The 19,073-nt window shown below is 47.1% G+C and overlaps 5 protein-coding genes across 5 annotated transcripts; 2 read left to right on the forward strand and 3 right to left on the reverse strand.

Annotated features, from left to right (window-relative positions):
- Positions 1–1,111: 1,111 nt before the first annotated feature.
- On the forward strand, positions 1,112–4,715 carry N7478_002176 (DUF1708 domain-containing protein; the record flags this gene model as incomplete). The annotated part of the gene is made up of 6 exons (XM_056918390.1): positions 1,112–1,301; positions 1,430–1,587; positions 1,683–1,776; positions 1,827–2,055; positions 2,128–4,568; positions 4,642–4,715. The coding sequence occupies 6 exons, from the start codon at positions 1,112–1,114 to the stop codon at positions 4,713–4,715; spliced, it is 3,186 nt and encodes a 1,061-aa protein (XP_056784001.1).
- An 872-nt stretch (positions 4,716–5,587) lies between these two features.
- Positions 5,588–6,474, reverse strand: N7478_002177 (type 1 glutamine amidotransferase domain-containing protein; the record flags this gene model as incomplete). Its single annotated transcript, XM_056918391.1, has 3 exons — positions 5,588–5,976; positions 6,063–6,291; positions 6,400–6,474. 3 exons carry the CDS (start codon positions 6,472–6,474, stop codon positions 5,588–5,590), a joined length of 693 nt encoding a protein of 230 aa, XP_056784002.1.
- Positions 6,475–6,994: 520 nt separating this feature from the next.
- On the reverse strand, positions 6,995–9,143 carry N7478_002178 (putative sucrose transporter; the record flags this gene model as incomplete). Its single annotated transcript, XM_056918392.1, has 7 exons — positions 6,995–7,908; positions 7,962–8,077; positions 8,144–8,333; positions 8,395–8,533; positions 8,599–8,843; positions 8,915–8,940; positions 9,046–9,143. The coding sequence occupies 7 exons, from the start codon at positions 9,141–9,143 to the stop codon at positions 6,995–6,997; spliced, it is 1,728 nt and encodes a 575-aa protein (XP_056784003.1).
- Positions 9,144–12,456: 3,313 nt separating this feature from the next.
- N7478_002179 (glucose-6-phosphate dehydrogenase) lies at positions 12,457–14,443 on the reverse strand (the record flags this gene model as incomplete). The annotated part of the gene is made up of 8 exons (XM_056918393.1): positions 12,457–12,569; positions 12,640–13,011; positions 13,071–13,355; positions 13,412–13,496; positions 13,558–13,755; positions 13,848–14,198; positions 14,271–14,291; positions 14,354–14,443. The coding sequence occupies 8 exons, from the start codon at positions 14,441–14,443 to the stop codon at positions 12,457–12,459; spliced, it is 1,515 nt and encodes a 504-aa protein (XP_056784004.1).
- A 2,870-nt stretch (positions 14,444–17,313) lies between these two features.
- Positions 17,314–18,182, forward strand: N7478_002180 (60S ribosomal protein eL33; the record flags this gene model as incomplete). The annotated part of the gene is made up of 5 exons (XM_056918394.1): positions 17,314–17,338; positions 17,479–17,488; positions 17,702–17,755; positions 17,823–17,965; positions 18,051–18,182. 5 exons carry the CDS (start codon positions 17,314–17,316, stop codon positions 18,146–18,148), a joined length of 330 nt encoding a protein of 109 aa, XP_056784005.1. The 3' UTR covers positions 18,149–18,182.
- Between the last annotated feature and the right edge of the window lie 891 nt (positions 18,183–19,073).

The following is a 19,073-nucleotide window of genomic DNA, read 5'->3' on the forward strand; positions in this document are numbered from 1 at the left end:
ACCGTACTAGGCTAGACCTGGGGGACCTGGGGGCACCTGCCTAACACTCTCACTATGTAACTACAGTGTATGTACTGTATAGATCGATAGCTCCAATTCCAAATCATTAATCTTATACATCTCATGTCTCTCGCCTGTCATCTGTCATCTGTCATCTGTCACTGTCACTGTCACTGTCACTACTTAAGACCTGTTAACCTCGGATTCCACAAAGTCAATTCTGGAGATGATGATCGCCATCGGTATCATCCACTCTCCGCACCACAATTTTGTATAGACCCTATCAATTCAGTTCAATTCAATTCTTCGAGCTATGACTATTTGCTTAGAGTCCCTGTCTATAGTCTAAAGGAATCATTAGCCATCTGATCATATTAAAAGATACACGAAACATCTCCGAAACAAGACCAACCCAGGTTCAGTTCAGGACAACAAAGAGGGGCCCGGTCTCGACCCAAGACCCAACGGTTAGTGTGATCCCGTTTTTTTTTCCTCGCCCACTGGCACTTTTTACCCCTGAGATCGGATCTTGAACGCTGCCAGTGCTCCATTCTACCGTTTCTCTCTTTTCCTTCTTTTTGTCCTTGTTGCTCTGATCTTGTTCGATCTGATCTGATCTGATCTCTTTGTATTGATCTGTATCTGTACAGTGCTTCTCGATCCGAGCACGCTAGCTGCAGCTACAATTACACATACAATCAGATACATCAGACCCAGAGCACAGACTACGACCTAGCATATCCTTTCCTTTACTTTCATCTTCTCTCTTTTTATTTTTTCCCTATCTTTTTTCTTCTCTTCTATTCAATCTCTCACCAGCCTATCCCGGCGCTGCAGGACATCCCGGGCTCATCTAACATTTGAACCTTTGCTAAATATTCGTCGCTCTTCACCGTTCGTCCTGTCCCGTCTTCTACCGCCCGCTCAATTCCAAAACCTCCGCTAATCTAATGCGACTCGGCAGACGCAGATCTTCAACCAAAAAAAATAAAAAATACACAACCGAATCCACCCCCTCTCGGACACGCGTGCCTAGCACACCCGCCCTGCCATTCCCCGCGGTCGCGTGAATCCATCCAATCCCTCCAGGGCTCCTTCATCTACCGTGAATATGTCGTTCTTTTCTCGAGTCTTCCGGAGTAAAGACTCCACCGCGACCAAAAAACAATCAAAACCCGTTGTCGCGACTGACCCCGTCCCCGCAAAGCCCAAATGGACAGATGCCTGGACACGAACAGAGGTGGCCCCCGAAGAAGTCCAGGATTTGATTCGAGGTTGTGCGCAGGAGTTAAAAGCTAGAGGTACGTATCAAGAGGGGAACCAATTTCAATTCAATTCTATTCTATTCAATCAAATCCCAGTCCCAACCATGTGGTGGCACAGATCCCACGCGCATTCTTTCGGATTGCTAATCATTCATCTAATTTAGCTCTCGACACTCCATTCTTGCTCCTGCCTTTCCGTCCTAGCTCCGATCCGAGTGCCGCCCGTACTTTTGTGAGGAATTATTTCAACCAATCCTTTGATCAGGGGCGCCCTGTTAGTGGTGATGGATTGATACAGGAGTTGCGACTCAATGAGCCTATGGTAAGACTGAGAACTGCCAGGAAATATAATATATAATATATAATCTGGATTTATGGGAGAGTTTAAACTAATTTTGTCTTTTTTTCTCCTTGCAGGTTCTGTGCAGTGTGTTAAAATGGTGTTGGAGTCGATTGCCCGGCGGTGTGGTTACATGGGAAGCATATGAATTATTCAAGGTTGGCGAACAAGGTATGTTTATTCGGCTCTAAACTCAATGGCACATGCTTACTTTAGAAAAGATTCGGATTTGGCCCGCGATGCTTTCTCAACTTTTATTCCTATCAGTGTCGACTCCGATGCTCGCACGAAGATCATTTTTGATTTCTTCGACCTTTTGGCTGCCATTGCCGCGCATGGTAAATCAAATGGTCTCGGTGGTCGCAAGCTTTCTCGCTATGCAGGTTGGTGGGCATTTGACCACCACGACACCGGTAATGGCTTTGAAGCCTCGTATAAAAATTGGGCCGCGTAAGAAAATCTATCTGGGCTATAACTTGTTTGAAGATGCTTTTTTTTCTGACTCTTGATTTGATCTTATAGTGCCGCCGATGCGACAAGCCACTTATTCTTTGCTTACCTTCGTTCGTTAACCCCCGATGTATCCCGCGGTGTCACCGGTATTTCGTCTCTGCCTATTTCGCTCCAAACACTCGTCGAAGCAACCGAGTACCCACCGGAAACTCCAACGCTTCTTCAAGTTACCACCACTAAAGTTGTTATGATTGTTGATACTGTCTCGCCTACACCTTTCTCTCTGCTGCGTCGCGCAAAGAACTTTGAATACCGAGACGACCACTGGCATCTTCAGGAATTCGCCAACTACGAAGACCCTATTAAAGCCCTGACGGACGAGTGCTTGCGTGTGTTGAAGTGTATCTCCTCCACTAATGAGTCTAGCGTATCGAGCTCGAAACAGTCAACTAGCTTGCGGGATGCTTCATGGTCCCGATTTGAGGACATTGGATTTGGTGGTGCCATTGAATCTGACCAGGAGGATGAGGAGAAGAGACAACCCCCGTCTACTGCGAAGGAAGCTACCCCGAGCATGTATAATGCGCCGCAATCGCAAAATGGAGATCTGGGACGTCCTACCACCCCATCCTGGGCGGACTTCATGTCCTCTGGTTTCTCAGAGGAAGCCACCCTAAAGCACCATGTTGGCCCCTTGCTCTTGCCCCCAGACAAGGTTTTGCCCCCTATTGCTGCCACTCGTGGACAGAGCTCTCAGTCGCACAAACGTACCTTGGATGCTGAGCCTTCGCTTGAGCCAGCTGAGCTTGCTAGCATTAACTCCTTGGACTTGGATGACTCCTTCTGGTGGGTTTGGATTACCAGTTTGTCAGGCGATGAGCCTTCAACCCGCAAGGCTGTGTTCGGACGATGCGCCCTCGTTGAGACCGTTATCCGCAATACCAAATGGTTGGTTCTTGAAGAGCAGGTTAAGGGAGCTGCTCCCGAGCCAGAGGCCGGTGCACAAATCGTTGAGAAGAAGCGCTTTTTCAGCTTCGGTAGTCGTAAGGGAACAACTAAGCTTGGTCGCCGAAAGTCATCTGCTAGAAAGGTGAACTCGGTCGAAGATTCCTACAAGCGACCTAACAACCAAGCTCCACAGAGCAAGACCAGTATTGGGCCTGATCAACATAAGCGAATCCAGGCTGCGGCAGCTGCCCTTCAGAAGAGACAACGCGAACAGGAGGCCGAGGCGAATTACCCCGGGCCCAACGCACGCGCTGATGCCCGCTCGACTAAGACTAACTCGGTCATGACTCTTCAGCCTGCTATTGTGAATGAGGCTTCCTCGGCTATGAAGTGGGCTAGCAACTATGATAAGAATGCTTTCCGCTCTGCTTATCTGAGGGATACCCGTGCTGGAACTGGTGCTGTTTCTGAGGATGGTACCGCTACCGAGCCCGCTTCTGAGTCTGTGGCAGAAAAGAAGACAGAGGCTCCTCTTGCTCCTCTTCCTCCTAGTACGACAAAGAATGCGCCCCCTCCACCTCCTAAGGATACCGCTGCGGATGTAACTCCCCTGCCACCATCGCCTGAGCCTGCTAAGAAGACTTTGGAGAAGATTGATCTTGAGGAGGACAAGGAGAATGTCAAGCTTCCCGAGGCCATCCTTGTTGAGCAGCCCACTGGGCTTGAGGTTCCACAACAGCTAGCCGAGGAAAGCAACAAGAAGCCCAAGAAGAAGGCCGGTAACACCGGCTTCAAGAGCATGTTTGGAACTAGCAAGAAGAACAAGGATCAGCAGGCCCAGGCACAAGCTCCTATCAAGACTCCTACTAAGGAAACCTCCTCCAACTCAGCAGTTGCAGCTGCCCGTGCTGCCCTCGAAGCAAAGGCAAAGGCAGCCAATGAAATTCCTCCTAAGAGCTCACCTCCCAAGGCAGCACTGAAGAAGAAGCCCGTCCCAGGAACACAGACACCCGTGTCCAAGCCTTCCACTCCAGCTCAAGAGCCCGAGAAGTCAGCTACACCCCAGACACAGCAGACCGAAGAGCAGCAGGAGCAGGAGCAGGAGCAGGAGCAGGAGCAGGAGCAGGAGCAAGAAGCTCCCCGGCAACCCACTCAGATTGTCGGAAGCGGCAGCCCACCCCAGACCCGCCGTGGCGTTGAATACGACGCCCTGTCGCGCGTGGACACAAACGAACGTGATGCCGCAGACCAAGAGTTCTCCAAATTCGACCAAGGTCCCTTGATGGACCAGCCTGCCTTTGTCCCCGAGGAAGATGGTCCAGTTACTCCCAATCCTGCGACAGAGCCTGAAATTGAAGTCGAAGTTCCTCGCACCCCGACAAACGGCCACGAGGAGAAGGTCGAGAATATCAGCCCTGTAAATGAGACTAGTCCTCAAAACTCTTCTACGGATCGATGGGCGCAGATCCGCGAGAACGCAGCTAAGCGTGTTGCTGAGGAACCCGAGACTCGCACTAGCCAGTCAGAGCGTACTGATGAGGGAGACACCAGCGGTGAAGAAAGTAAGTCATTGCTATATTAAACACCATTTATCCAATCCAATTGATCACATTGCTAATCCCATTCTTTTTCTAGCTATCGAAGCTCGTGTCGCTCGTATCAAGGCTCGCGTCGCAGAACTCACCGGTAACACCGAGGGTGCTCGCTAATCTGATCTGACAACACCCACTCAACAACAATTACTATTTCATATGTGTCAACCTTAACCTTCACCATATTATCACTTTAATTGTATCTTCGAGCCCAATCTCAAGATCCGATTCGATTTGATTCATTGGCTCTCTGCATCCTGCTAGCCTAGCCTTTCTGCTCCGTGTTTGCTCGACCGCGAATGCTGCACATGCCATACGAATAACGGAATCTTTGGCTGTGAAATATCTATTTATTGTTCATTTCTTTCTATCTGTTTCTGATCTCAGTCCCACCTTGTTTCCTTCTCGTCTCTTCTTCTTCTTTCTTTCTCTTCCTTTCTATTCCTATTCCGGCTTTGAGTCAAGCCGGCTGGACTGGACAGATATCCCATTTCATTTGATACTCTTTTATTTTCTCTTTTCTTTTGATCTGATCTAATCTGATTCGATTCGATTCGATCTGTTGATATTTATTCCCAAATTTGGTTCCGTTGATCTCGATCTATCTCTGTTGTCTTGTTCAACCTCTGCTGTCTTGTTCTGTTTTGCTCTATTCCCCTTTCGCTACTGAATTCCCCAAGCCGATTCAGCTTCAGCTCAGCTTGCTAAATACGAATCGCTTTGTTATCTACCATATTATTACTGTGGTAGTTTAGTCTTAAAATCTAGTTCCAGTTTCAAGCATATTATTGAACTTGTTCAATTACTCAACTCAACTAAATCGTTCCAAGATAGTCTCAACCAAGTAAAAAAACTAATCCATGTATCTCGGTGTTTATTACATTAAACCAACCCAACACCACACCACACCACATATCAAATCCCACCTCATTACAACCTCCCTCATACATCCATCCACCCCAAAAAACCACAAAAAACCAACAAAAACCCTAAGCCCCCAGAACTTTCAATATCTCCTCCGCAGTAGCCCCCGCACTCCCCGGATTCTGCCCCATAACAATCCAACCCCCATATGAACTCTTCTCCCTAACAACCTTAACCCCCCAATCCTCAGCTGCCTTGACATAGTTTCCTCCCGAGACTCTTCCAAGTTCATCCTCCAACATAAAAGGCATCGCAGCTGATAATCCCACGGCATCTTCTTCTGCATTTGAAAAGCCTGTTACTTCTTTTCCGGAAATGAGTGGGACCCCGGTGTTGTCTTGTGTATATAGGAATACGCATGGTGCGTGGCAGACTGCTGATATGAGCTTCTTTTTGGAGGCGAAGGATTCTATCAGAGATATTGAGGTTGGGTTTTTGGTTAGGTCGAACATTGCTAGTTTTAAATGATGGGATTGTTAGTTTGTTTGTTTTATTCGGTCTTTGTGGATTGATGTACTATAAAGGGTAGGGTAAGCATACGACCATGACCCCCAACATAAAAGATAGCATCGAAATCCTTCTCATTCATATCTGAAAGTTTCTTCGTATCACTCCAAATAAATTCTTTCGATAGAAAGTCCTTGCAGACGGGATCTTCGGAGAACATCTTCACTGAGCCCGGATCTAGGGGTGCTTTTCCGCCTTTTGGAGAGGCGACTGTTATGGTTGTTTTTTTGTGTAGTTTTTCGTAGGGATGAGCTAGTTCGGGCTGTTCGGTTTTTTCAAGGATTAGGATTTATGGTGCCAGTGGATTTGAGTAGTTTTTTTCTCTGGGTGTTTGCGTAAGCTTGCAAGGTAAGGAAGATTCAAAGCTTACTAGGTACCAGCCTGTTGGACCGACGCCGGGGATTTCGTCGTGGGATGTTAGGACTACGAGGATTTTTGGGGGCATTTTGATAATTCCGAGTGGGATGGAAGGCAATATTGATTTTTGATTATTGTAATTGTAATGGATGGAATTGAATTGGAATTGAAATGTATGAAAGGATTGAAGTGGTGGGAATTAAGCTATAGAGTTTATGTAGATCATGCTTGCGTCACTGGATGACCCACTTGTTGTGGTCTTGTCATTGTGATTTATCCCATACTTTAGATAGATGTAGTCTCAAGGAATAAAACCAGCTGCTTAGGTATTATGTTTTACACGATATGCCTCAATAAAGAAAGTCGGGTCATTAGAATTAATATATGAGTCGTCAGTATATGCACGCATCGCCAACATGCCAATGAAAGCACGATGCATCCAGTAAAATACAAGTAGTCAATATAAACACGCTCAAGGTCTATAATAGATACAGCTTTCTGAACTGCTTGCTTCCCTTCTTTCATTTTCATTTTCACCTTCTGCTTCCAAGGTTCCAGGTTCCAGTTTTCAAGGTTCTACCCGCTTCAAGCTCTCAGGTCAAGTCAACCTATAACACGTATCGTAAACGTCTCGTCGCCTCAGCAGCAACAAGTGCACTCAACGCTCCAATAAAAAGACAAATGGCAATAGCGTTCGGCCGATCTTTATCAAGATTCATCCACTGTGTATCGGGTTCACGATCCTTATCCGGTTCCGCACCAGGCTCAAGAAGAGTAAATACAATCCAACTGATGAATGTCCCAACGAATTGCGGCAGAGTGGTGTAAACATTCAAAACGCCGAGATAGATCCCTGCCAGCTCACCAGTAGAAGGGATATTAGAATTCAGAGAAGACTGATCCTCCTCGTCTGAATCGTAATCATTATCTGAATCCCGATGGTTCAGACGTAGAACTTCTAGCTCAGTATCTACGGCAGGTGTATTGCGCAAACTGGCTGATGTTATCATCGTCACGCCGGAACGGGTTGATGAAGCTGCTATTCCTGGTGCAGCGGCCGCATTCATGGTTAACTTGTTGATTTCCACGCCCATGAATGCGAAGGGAGCCCAGCTGCTAATAGCCCAGGGGATACCGCAGATAGCGACGAGATAGGTTGCGAATGCGCGGGAGTGTGCGAGCGGGGCGAAGATCATTGTTGCGGCGAACATGATTTGGGAGATGAACCAGGCTGTTTGGAGATCGGGGCGGACTTTTGTGAGGGATTTTAAGAAGCTGGCTATTCCTGGTGGGGGGCGGGGGGTGAAGCGGGAGCGTTTCATTTCGGGGGATGTTACGCAGAAGGGGAGGAGGACGGAGGAGAAGAAGGTGATTGATGAGAAGACCACGAGGGATAGACTGCCTACTCGACCGACTTCGCCGAGCATGTCGGTTGACTTAGCTAGGTCGTCTTTTGGTACTTCGTATCGGAAGTAGGTCTCGCCTACCCATGTTGTGCTGTAGAAGAGGAATGGGAACCAGCCTGTTCTGGGTTAGTTACGTTTTGTTATTGGATTGGTTTGGTGTTGTTCATACCGATCCAGGCCCAGAATTGAGCCCAGCAGATAGCCTGGATGCGCGGTGGGAGTTCCATGGTAGTTTTGAATAGTTGGGAAATCACTTGGATTGCTCCAACATTTCCTTCAGAGTCCCTGTAATTCATGTTAGTGCTCTGTCTAGATTTGGGATATACCAGCGCGGACTAGAATATTATTTACCTCGGCGAGATAAGGACACGCTCTTTCACAGAGTACGAGGTCACTGCAACAGCCGCAACCAAAGAAAATGCCGCAATAACAGTCATCTGCTTAAACTGTGTATCTCCAAGAAGACTCCCAAAGATACTCACGGTATCAATAGAACCCACCACATAACTAATCAATTGGCCAATAGCAGACATTCGACCCGCTAGAAACTGTCAGCATTGTTCAAGCCCTCGGCTGAAAGGACATTTGAAGAATTAACCCACCCCAAGCAGATCCACCTTGTTGCAACGGAATCGGTAATGTATCCACAATCAAACTGCGACAACACGCTTGCACAACATTAATCGAGAAATCCACCGCATATATACTCGAAACGGCCAATGCAATAGTAACATTTTTAGCCTGTAAAGGTTAGTCAAGCCAGCACAAAGCAATAACTTTCTTCCTCCAATCTGATCTGATCTTACCTTCTCAGGATCCTTAACAAACATATTCACAATCTCAGCCGTCCACCCAAGAATAACAAGACAAAACGCCACAACAAAAGATCCGACAATCATGAACGGTCTTCGTCGGCCCCATTTCGATCGTGATCGATCTGCAATAACACCAATAAGAGGCTGGATAATCAATCCAGAGAGCGGTCCAGCAATCCACACCAATGATGTTTTCGACTTTGTTAGTCCGAGTTGGAGCAGGTAGGGTGTACAATCTGAAATGAGTACTAGTTAGTTTCTTATTTTCATAACCTTATTATAGTCCCTGGTAAATTCCAAAACTCACATGTCATCTCAGTACCCCATGTAAATCTAGAAAAAGAAACATGTCAGTCAGAACCATACTAGCATACAGACTAGCTAGCTAGTATAACCCTCATCGAATACCAGCAGCAGGAATAGGGGTTTCAAACGCACTGTAGTCCCACCAAACTAAACGTCAGAAGCATCATGCGCATCGACTCCGACTTCCCCTTGATAGAGGGGGTACCCGCCCATCGAGCAGTCTGCGGCATCCTTACGCGCGCACTAGCATACGTTCAGCTCAGCTAGCTCAGCTCCCCGCGCAAAAGTCAGCCGAGCTATACTATTCTGCTCAGAGGTCCAATCGGCTATATCGTATGCGTATGGGTCGGCGAAATAATCCGGGGTCAGGGTCTTCTGATCGTCGGCTTCTCCGACTAGGGTCGGGATGGAGTATCGCGGCAGGATGAGCTTGGCTCTACCTGTTTACTGGGTTGGGTCGCTCGGGTATAGATTCGAATAGGAGGTTTGAATTTGTTGGCTTTGTGTTTAAGCCGATTTTGTGGAGACGGACGGAGGCACGAGGCACGAGTACGAGGTAGAGGTACGCCGATCAGGGTCGAGGGGTCCAGTCCGTGATGGTGAGGGTGAGGGTGAAGTGTGAAGTTGACGTGAGTTGTGTATGCCTTCAGCCTTGTGAGGTTGTATGTGATCCAGTCAATGGCGAGTGTGGTGTTGGTGTTAGTGATCAAGACTATTGTCTGTCTTGTCCGTGCTTGTGTTTCTGGGGCGCGGGCGCGGAGCGGCAGGAGAGAAAAAAGGACTTGGTCGGAGCGTTCTGCGGGCCCCCGGCCGCCTTATCTGGATAGGGATCGGGGTTTCATGACAGCTGGATAATGTTGAATATTGTTTGATTTATCATTTCTCGCAGATGGGATTAGTCAATCTAGTGAATTGATTTTCACTGTAGTAAATGCTTAAGTTGTGTTCTTTCAAGATTTACATTCTCTGGCCTTCACCGTGACTGTTAAGACCTCAGCTTAATGCAAGGGGAGTAGTATGTGTGGAGCTGGTTGGTGCATCCGCTGAGTAATGTGTAGTTCCATTTATAGAACGAAATGAAATTGGGCGTACGTGGACTTAGGGACTGAGCTATAATTAAGCGAATTAGTAGTATACTACGGATAGCGACGGAGTCAGTCGAGATGACCACGAGGCACACTACCGCATCGTGCAATTCGTCAGACTACATGGGGAGTGCACTAGAGTCCACAATTACGTATAACGTAATTCACCACTGAGCGAGCCGTCCCGGTCGGGCGAGCCGACCCAACCAAAACGCGTCAATTAATTAGACCTATCTTCTTCAACCAACCACTATGCCACCAATTCGCTCTCAAAATCGTTCAAAATTGATTGAACAAGAAGGTCGTATCTTGCTTGCTATCCAAGCTATTAAAAAGCAGGAAAAGTTGTCAATTACCGAAGCAGCACGCATATACAATATCCCTAGAACAACGCTCCAGCACCGGCTCAGCGGACGAGAAAACCGCGTCGAATTTCGCGCAACCTCCTTTAAATTGACTGAACTTGAGGAGAATTCGCTTAAAGAATGGGTGATATCTATGGATACACGCGGAGCAGCACCACGACCTTCTATAGTCCAAGAAATGGCTAATCTCTTACTCGCCACACGTGGAACTACCCCGATCCAAACTGTCGGCAAAAATTGGGTCGCAAAATACGTTAAACGACACCCAGAGCTCGATACAAGGTTCTCAAGACGCTATAATTATAAGCGCGTAAAGTGTGAAGACCCAAAGATCATTATGGAATGGTTTAACCTGGTTCAAAAGACGATCTTAAAGTATGGGATCCATAAAGATGACATCTATAACTTTGATGAGACGGGGTTCGCGATGGGCTTAACTGCAACCGCAAAAGTCGTTACGAGAGCAGAATATTATGGTCGACGCTCTCTTTTACAGCCTGGAAATCGTGAATGGGTTACTGCGATTGAGTGTACAGGCGCGTCTGGATATAGCCTTCCTCCAATGGTTATCTTTAAGGCAAAATTATTTACGAAAGGCTGGGCTCAAGAGTTAAAGCTTCCGGGCGACTGGCAATTCCAGGTTAGTCCGAATGGATGGACCTCGGACGAGATCGGGCTTCACTGGCTTAAAAAGGTCTTTATCCCATCAACTTCCTCGAGGTTAAAGGGGATATATCGACTCCTAGTTCTAGATGGTCATGGAAGCCATCTAACCCCAAAATTCGACGAAATTTGCTCTGAAAATCGAATTATTCCGATCTGCATGCCACCGCACTCATCACATCTTTTACAACCTCTAGATGTAGGTTGTTTTGCTGTCTTAAAGCGTGCATACGGAAAGTGTGTCGAGAATGTGATGCGGTCGGGTCAGAACCATATCGATAAATTAGACTTCTTAGACGCCTTTCCGGACGCTCGAATCGAAGCTTATAAAGCAGAAACGATCAAAAATAGCTTCTCAGCAACCGGTTTAGTTCCATATGATCCAAATCGGGTTATTTCAAAGCTCAATATTCAGCTCCGGACGCCTACACCACCACCATCTCGAGGTAGCCAAAGTGGCCAAAGCAGCATATATCAGACACCTTCGAATCATAAGCAGCTCCAGAAGCATGAAATTTCAATCAAAAAGCTCTTAAAAGCACGCTCTAAGAGCCCACCAAGCCCGCTGCTTTCTCATATAGATCGGGTGCTTAAATCGGCTCAAATCTATATGCATAATCACGCTCTTATGACTCAAGATATAAAGCTTTTACGGGCTAGAGTGGAGAAAAAAGAGTCAAAAAAGGCACGTTCTAAGCTCCGGATAGCAGCTCCAGAAGGCATATCTGTCGCTGAGCTTCGAGAATTAGCTCAAAATGATGAAAATGGTCAAATTGTAGCTCCATCTGACCAGCCAACCGGTCAAGCAGAAGCACAAGAACGACGACCTAGGGCGCCACCAAGATGCTCTGAGTGCAATATCCAGGGTCATAAGAGAACGCATTGTCCAAAATTGATTAAATAGCTTAAATATTTAATATTACGTTTTTCGGGTGAATTATGCTGGTTTGAATTAATTGAAGTTGATGGGGCGGCTCGCCCGACCGGGACGGCTCGCTCAGTGGTGAATTACGTTACTCAGTCACCTGCTATTACAAAAACTACAAAGAACATACTCCATGCACTCAATGCAATTACAGACAGAATCATGCATGCAAGAAACTCAAGATTATCTTGATCCCGAAAATACACACAAACTCCATGAGAACGACAAAACGACCCAGGTAAAAAGTAAAAACTAGAAATAAATGGAAAGAAAAGAAAAGCTTGAAATGTTTGCATGACGTCTTTCATTGTTCAACTTCAGCCTCCATAATAGCGTCAGGAGTCGAGTCCGAAACAGATCGCGACGCGACTCCTGCCAGCCCGGCTGGCTAGCTGCGCCAACAGAAGTTAAGTTGGGAAATCAAATAATGGATTTTGTTCGTTTTCATCTTCATAGTCCACCCGTATCGTCGTAAACAGTATCAGTATCAGCATCATCCCTCCGTTTACAGACGGTTAGGGGTTGTGTTGGTCACTGGCCACTGGTAACCAGCGGCATCACTGAACTTGTAACCGTATGAAGCGGTGAAATCATCGAGGACGGCAGGGCCACGGGAGCCTTAGTAAGATAGACAGTTAGCAGGTTTATTCGGATTATATCGGTGGTGGTTCAGACGGGTGAAACATACCGTAGGGGTACTCCATGGGGATGATCTCCTTGTTGTCATCCAGGTAGTGCAGGAGTGGGGTAAAGATGCGCCAACTGGCGTCCAGTTCGTCATCACGGACAAAGTTGGAGTGGTCGCCCTTGAAGGCGTCGAGGATCAGAGACTCATAGGCCTCGGGGATCTTAAGGTCGGAGAAGCGGCGACGGTAGGTCAAGTCCAGCTCGGTCACAACCGTCTGCATGGACAGACCGGGCAGCTTGGAGTTCATCTTAATGTAGACGGACTCGTTGGGCTGAACACGGATGACAAGCTCGTTACGGGGGATATCCTTGAAGATACCGGAAGTGACATCGCGGAATTGAATGCGAACCTCGGTCTTCTGCTCGTTAAGGGCTGAATAAAACTGGTCAGTATCGTGATAAGAGATCGGGGATATTCTAGAGTGATAATACCTTTACCGGCCTTCAGGATGAAGGGGACACCATCCCAACGCTCGTTCTTAATGTAGGCAACCAGGGCTGTGAAGGTAGGGCAGCGGGAGTCCTTGGGAACAGTGTCGTCCTCCAGGTATCCGGGCTTGCTGCCATCGAGAGATCGGCCGTACTGGCCAATGATGACGTTCTTGGGCTCAATCGCATCCATCGCACGCAGAACACGGACCTTCTCGTCACGGATATCCTCGGAGGAGAAAGAGATAGGGCGCTCCATAGCAAGCAGAGTAAGAACCTGCAGAAGATCTGGGAATTGTCAGTATGGTCCGCTTTAATTTTCTTCTCAATTGAATGGAACATACGGTTCTGCATAACATCGCGGATGATACCGAACTCATCGAAGTAACCTCCACGGCCCTCGGTACCGAAAGGCTCCTTAAATGTGATCTGCGAGAAATAGTTAAAATCAATTGGTCGCAAAGATTATTATGTTCAATCAATCGCATACCTGTACGTTGTCGATGTGGTGACGGTTCCATGTAGCGTTGAAGAACTCATTGCCGAATCGCAGGATAAGGATATTCTTAACCATCTCCTTACCCAGGTAGTGGTCGATGCGGAAGATCTCCTCCTCCTTCCAGTTAGGGTCCAGAGCCTTCTGGAGGTCGCGCGAGCTCTGCAGATCCTTGCCGAAGGGCTTCTCGACCTATAGTGGGGAAGCGGGGTGTTAGCAAGGGGATCAAGAGTGGAAATCTTGGCTATTGCCTCGGCAAAACATGGTTTCCTGTGAACACTTACGATAATACGGGCCAAGCCAGACTTAGGGTAGCAGTTGCGCTTCAATTGCTCGGAGACAGTGATGAAGACACTAGGAGGCAGGGCCATGTAGAAAACACGGTTCTGCTCCTTTGATTGGCGACCCTTCTCAACCTCCTCGAGGTGCTTGTTAAGGTTGATGAACGAGTCATCCTGGTCGTATTGGCCAGAGATGTAGGTGCATAGGCTGCAGAACTGGTCTAATTGCTCCTCGATCTCCTTTGTGGGAATCTTGATGTAGGAACGCACACGCTTCAAGTATTCGTCGTGGTCCATTTTTGTCCGCGCATATCCGACGATCTTAATATCCTTAGGGAGGAACTTGTTGCGGAACTGATTAAAGGGTTAGTCACGACCGTTCGTGTTTCTCTTTTTTTTCAATTCGAGTCGCGTCAATCAACATACCAGGCCGAACAAAGCGGGGAACTGGAATCATCAGTTAGCTTTTTCGGAGCTTCCGGAGATAATCTGGCTGAGTAGGCACGAACCGTCTTCTTTTTTGCGAGATCACCGGACGCACCGAGCACCACAATAATGGTGTCATCTTTCAATTCGATGGTGCTGGAATGGGTCGCCATTGTCAGTCGTGGAACGGATGAGGGATTGAGAAGCGCAAATTTTGCAGTGGATAACAGCCGATGGAGGGGTTTGAGCGGGGAGGGGGCAGAAAGGAGAGTAAAGGGACAAGGTAAAGCGATTTCGAAAAAGCCTTCAAGGATGAAAAAAAAGGAATCAAATTCTCGAAGCTCGAAAAGAAGACCAGAACTGGCGCTTCAAATGACAATTGTTCGATGCGGTCGATATTGAGGTGTTGCCGGTAGCGCAGCCGGAGTGAGAGAGAGGAGGGGGAGTGTGATGTCAGAGACAGTGAAGGCGGGCTAAGTAACTTACCCAGCAGACTGGCGCTCATCGGTCTGGGAGATCAAGCTGGCCATCTTTCCACACGCAACTGGGTATAATTGTATATAACGGAAACACGAAGAAAAAAAAAGCAAAGATTATGAGGGATAAGGAGAAAAGAAAAGAAAAAAGATGAGATGTTGGGAGGAAATCGAGAACCCAGGTGTTCCGGCGGAGCAGGTACTTTTTAATGGATGAGCTTCCATAGTGGGGCGGTTTTTGGCTGGTTTAGTATTTTATTACATGGGCTATTACAGTGGGAGATGCGGGTTTCGGGGCCATGACGATCCTGTAGCCATTTCCTATTTGTAGTATTTCTTCAATTTCCTATATAAGTATCACAGCATACCTCGTGGGAGATTCGATCTGTGCCTACTCAGCTGGGGTTCTATACAGTTATCTATAGTACCGGGCCTCTCTTAACTCCGCATTCTCAAGGATTTTTGTTTCTTTTTCTTATTTTACAATATATATGCGAATAACCTTGAACATTTATAGTTATTGATTTGTCTATATGTATTTTATTTGATTTTATTGATTTAATTTTCTATTTCTTCTTCTTCTTTTCCCCTCACCGATAAGCCCTGGGCCACGCCAACACTTGAGCTTACTGGGGGCGTTTTCCCCCCTCAACAAGCTATGTATGCACAGTACAGTATGAATCAGACCAACTCAACCCCAGGATTATTCAAGCCGAAGCTGACAAAAAAAAGAAAAAAAAATTACACATCTCAAACAGTGTTACGAGAAGCAAAGGGTCATCTGATACTATGTAAGCCCCCTCTATATACATCAGTGACTAATTAAATTACTACATGATCACCTGCCCGGACATCGGAGGTCTGGCAAACAGCCTGAATGGCAGTGTGGAGTACGGGAGACCGTCATCATACAATACAAACTGAATAATCCAGACTGAAACCACCGTTACCTAAAATATTGTGCGGTCAGCGATGCAAGGAATACCGAATTTTTTGTTTCTTGCGATTGCGACATCAGGGTTGGCATAGTCAAGATTACCCTATCAGACCGGTGGAACATGGGTTGCAGAGGTGTCACAACTCCACTTGAGTTTATTACTCGCAGAATCTTTGATCAGATACATTCCAGCTATGTACTAATACTACATTATATTTGGATGTATAATTTTGTCCTTTCCCCTGCTTGTTCCATTCATTGTGCTGTACTGCGTACAATTATTTTAGCCTTAAGTTGACTCGTTGTAATTCGTGTTTCATGAACTGGTATGGTATTCTCTGCCTTGATAAGAAAGCCTCCCCGGTGACCGAAATCGTGGAGCAGACTGATCGACACATTTGTCATCTCTCATACCAGACGGATTCTATTTTCCCGGGAGTCGCAGTAACTCCGGGGCATTGGCCCGATCTAAGCGCTCGGTCCAGTGAGTGCCGCATTCGGACGATATTAACCGTGGTGATGATACGGTACCTTGATCCTAGGCACAGATATTACATGGGCATAGCATAGAATTTCATATTGGGGGAATTTAAAGTATTTATGCTCCAGGGCCGGGGTACTATGTACATACTTCCAGTAGATTCTACACTGTAGATTATAGATGACATCAATTGATAGCACATAGCCCGCTTTTATTATGAAACTCCTGTAATCTATCGTAACATTTATGATCGACTCGTACGAAAGGCTTAACAAAATCGCCCCGAGGTCCTGGTCCTGATTCTTGCAGAGTCAAGCCAACAGACGGGATGGTGGGGCAGAAATTGAATGATGGATAGGTTTCCCAATCAGTACGCTCGGTCTGTGGCACGCCGGAGTAGTGATATCCGTCATGGTATATATGCATGGAAGGGATGTGGAACACCCAAATCCTGGTTTGATACGCCAGCGTGACCTGTAAAGTATGCACATGGTGGGAAAGGTTTTCAATAGCCGATCAACATTATAACCGTTCATCTTAACTGCCTTCAGTACTAAATTTCAGGACTTCTACTAGAAGAAAACTAGGTTAAGGTACAGTGTCGTCATGGTGAAGTTTGTCAGCGATATGCATCCAGGCCCGAACTGGACAAGCCGAGCCGGACTACTGTAGCCCGAGCTGGCGCCGGCTGGGACCTGGCAGTATCAAGTCAAGCTTCAGATGTCCTTGTAACCTTGGAGGCTGGGAAAGCGGTGGGCATCGACACCTGGGCATAGACACCTATCGTTGACACCTGGATAATCAGGTCACTAACAAATTCCCGCGAGAGTCATGTGACCGAGCTTCAAAAAATGACTCAGCAAAGGGTTCCTCGGGTCCGGAGAAACAGATAGTGCGGTGAATCAGATGGATGGATCCAGAATCCCCAAATCGGCCTAGTGTGTGGTATCACGGGATCTCGCTTACCCTGTCGCTAAGATCCTAATCGGGACTAGGGCGAAAGTCAGCCACCACACCTTGCAAATTGATTGTGCGCTCGACTCTATCGAAGCGACGACAACCACGACAACCGGCAACGACTTCTGATCTCTTGCGGGTCATTTCTTCGACTTCTCTTCCTTGCCCGCTGCTCAGAGAAACGCCGTCAACATGCCTTCGGAACAAGGTCACCGCCGTGAGTGCGCCCTCAGCCAGGAACACCCGTTATCTGTTCACCTCGAATCCGTTCATAGAGACCGATCGGGGCGCATCAGGATGGGAATCAACCACCAGAACTTGGAATTTGAAAATACTAACATATCTTCTTCTCTCTAGTCTATGTTAAGTAAGTTTTCAAATCACCTCTCCGCCGTCGCGTTAGACATGCATGCACACAAAATCCGAATGTGGTTCGATCAGCAAGGAATATGGAAATTTGATGGAAATGGGATACCACGATCGCACAACACTATCCACGTCTACAACCACACAACCCTTCATACACACACAACGCATACGATATCAGCCGAGAAATATATATTAATACGGAATTTTTTAGGGGTCGCCACCTGAGCTACCAGCGCTCTAAGCACGCCACAAACCCCAACACCAGGTACTTATCCCTCTCCGCGCGATCAAGATATCGAAATGAGTGAATGGAAATTGATTTTATGATACAGCTTGGTCAAGATTGAGGGCGTTGAGGACCCCAAGGCTGCTCAGTTCTACCTGGGCAAGAAGGTCGCTTTCGTCTACCGGGCTAAGCGTGAGGTCCGTGGCTCCAACATCCGGGTGATCTGGGGCAAGGTCACCCGCCCTCACGGTATGTTCATCTCCATCTCTACGAGTCGACAAGAAATTCCCTTTTCCGGAGACTCATCCAAATGATCAAATCTAACATCTCCTAGGCAACTCCGGTGTTGTGCGCGCCAAGTTCCGCAACAACCTTCCCCCCAAGTCCTTCGGTGCCACCGTCCGCGTCATGCTCTACCCCTCTTCCATCTAAACGGCATATGTGTATCTAGTGGGCGATTCCCTTTTCTTCGCGCAGACAAAACGGTCGGTCAGGCAAGGAAAAGTGTCGACGGAACGAGCCGATGTTGATTTGAGGTGATGGGAGTTGGCGGTTTGATAACGATATTCGTGGGAGAAGGCAGGGCCCATATCCAAGCCCTACGAATCAAAAAATAACTATTTTTACAACGTTTCACTTTTGTGTCGGTTTCCTGGACGAATGAGATCAGATCAGGTCCTCCGTTTTGGGGCATCACATTCTCCTTATTTCTTCTATTGGTATACTGGCACTGGCGCATGCATGATACCTTCTTGCGTCGTCCTCTTCTCCCGTGTATTCGACCTACACACCAAACAAATTCCATACCATCAGCAGATTGGTTAATCGATCGATATCTTTTTCTACTGGGCCCCCTGTTTGGAGCTAGAAGAATTGCATTTTCCCTTTGCTTTGGCTACTCCACCATGGCATGTCTTTGTTTTGGAAGAAAAAATATATCCACCCATTGCGACTTATCTGCGGATACTTAAAAGTTTAATTGTCCTTGTAGATCTTCCGTTGTAGTTTTTGAACTGTCTGGAATCTGTAGCCGCCCAACTAGGACATTATACCAGCCACATGGTTGGGCATTCTTACATCTACACTTGTTGTGTATGTGCTTTTCGCCTGATGCTTGTATGTCTCGTCTTGTTTGGGCTACATCTATTGCTTGAGATCATTTTTCCTTTGGGGTTCCTCGACCCATCCGGCAATCGATAAATAGATCTACATCAAGTAGCCCTGGAGTGAGAGGAACCTCGCAACCATTCATCTAGCCACCAGCAATCCAAACCTGTTCCAGTCAGGCTCTGTGAAATATGAAAAAAAGAAACTACTCAGCCTTGAGAACATACTCAGTTCGACCAAGCTAGTAGTT

The sequence above is a fragment of the Penicillium angulare genome, assembly GCF_028827245.1.
Source record: "Penicillium angulare strain IBT 27051 chromosome Unknown utg000002l_segment0_segment0, whole genome shotgun sequence".
NCBI classification, from domain to species: domain Eukaryota; kingdom Fungi; phylum Ascomycota; class Eurotiomycetes; order Eurotiales; family Aspergillaceae; genus Penicillium; species Penicillium angulare.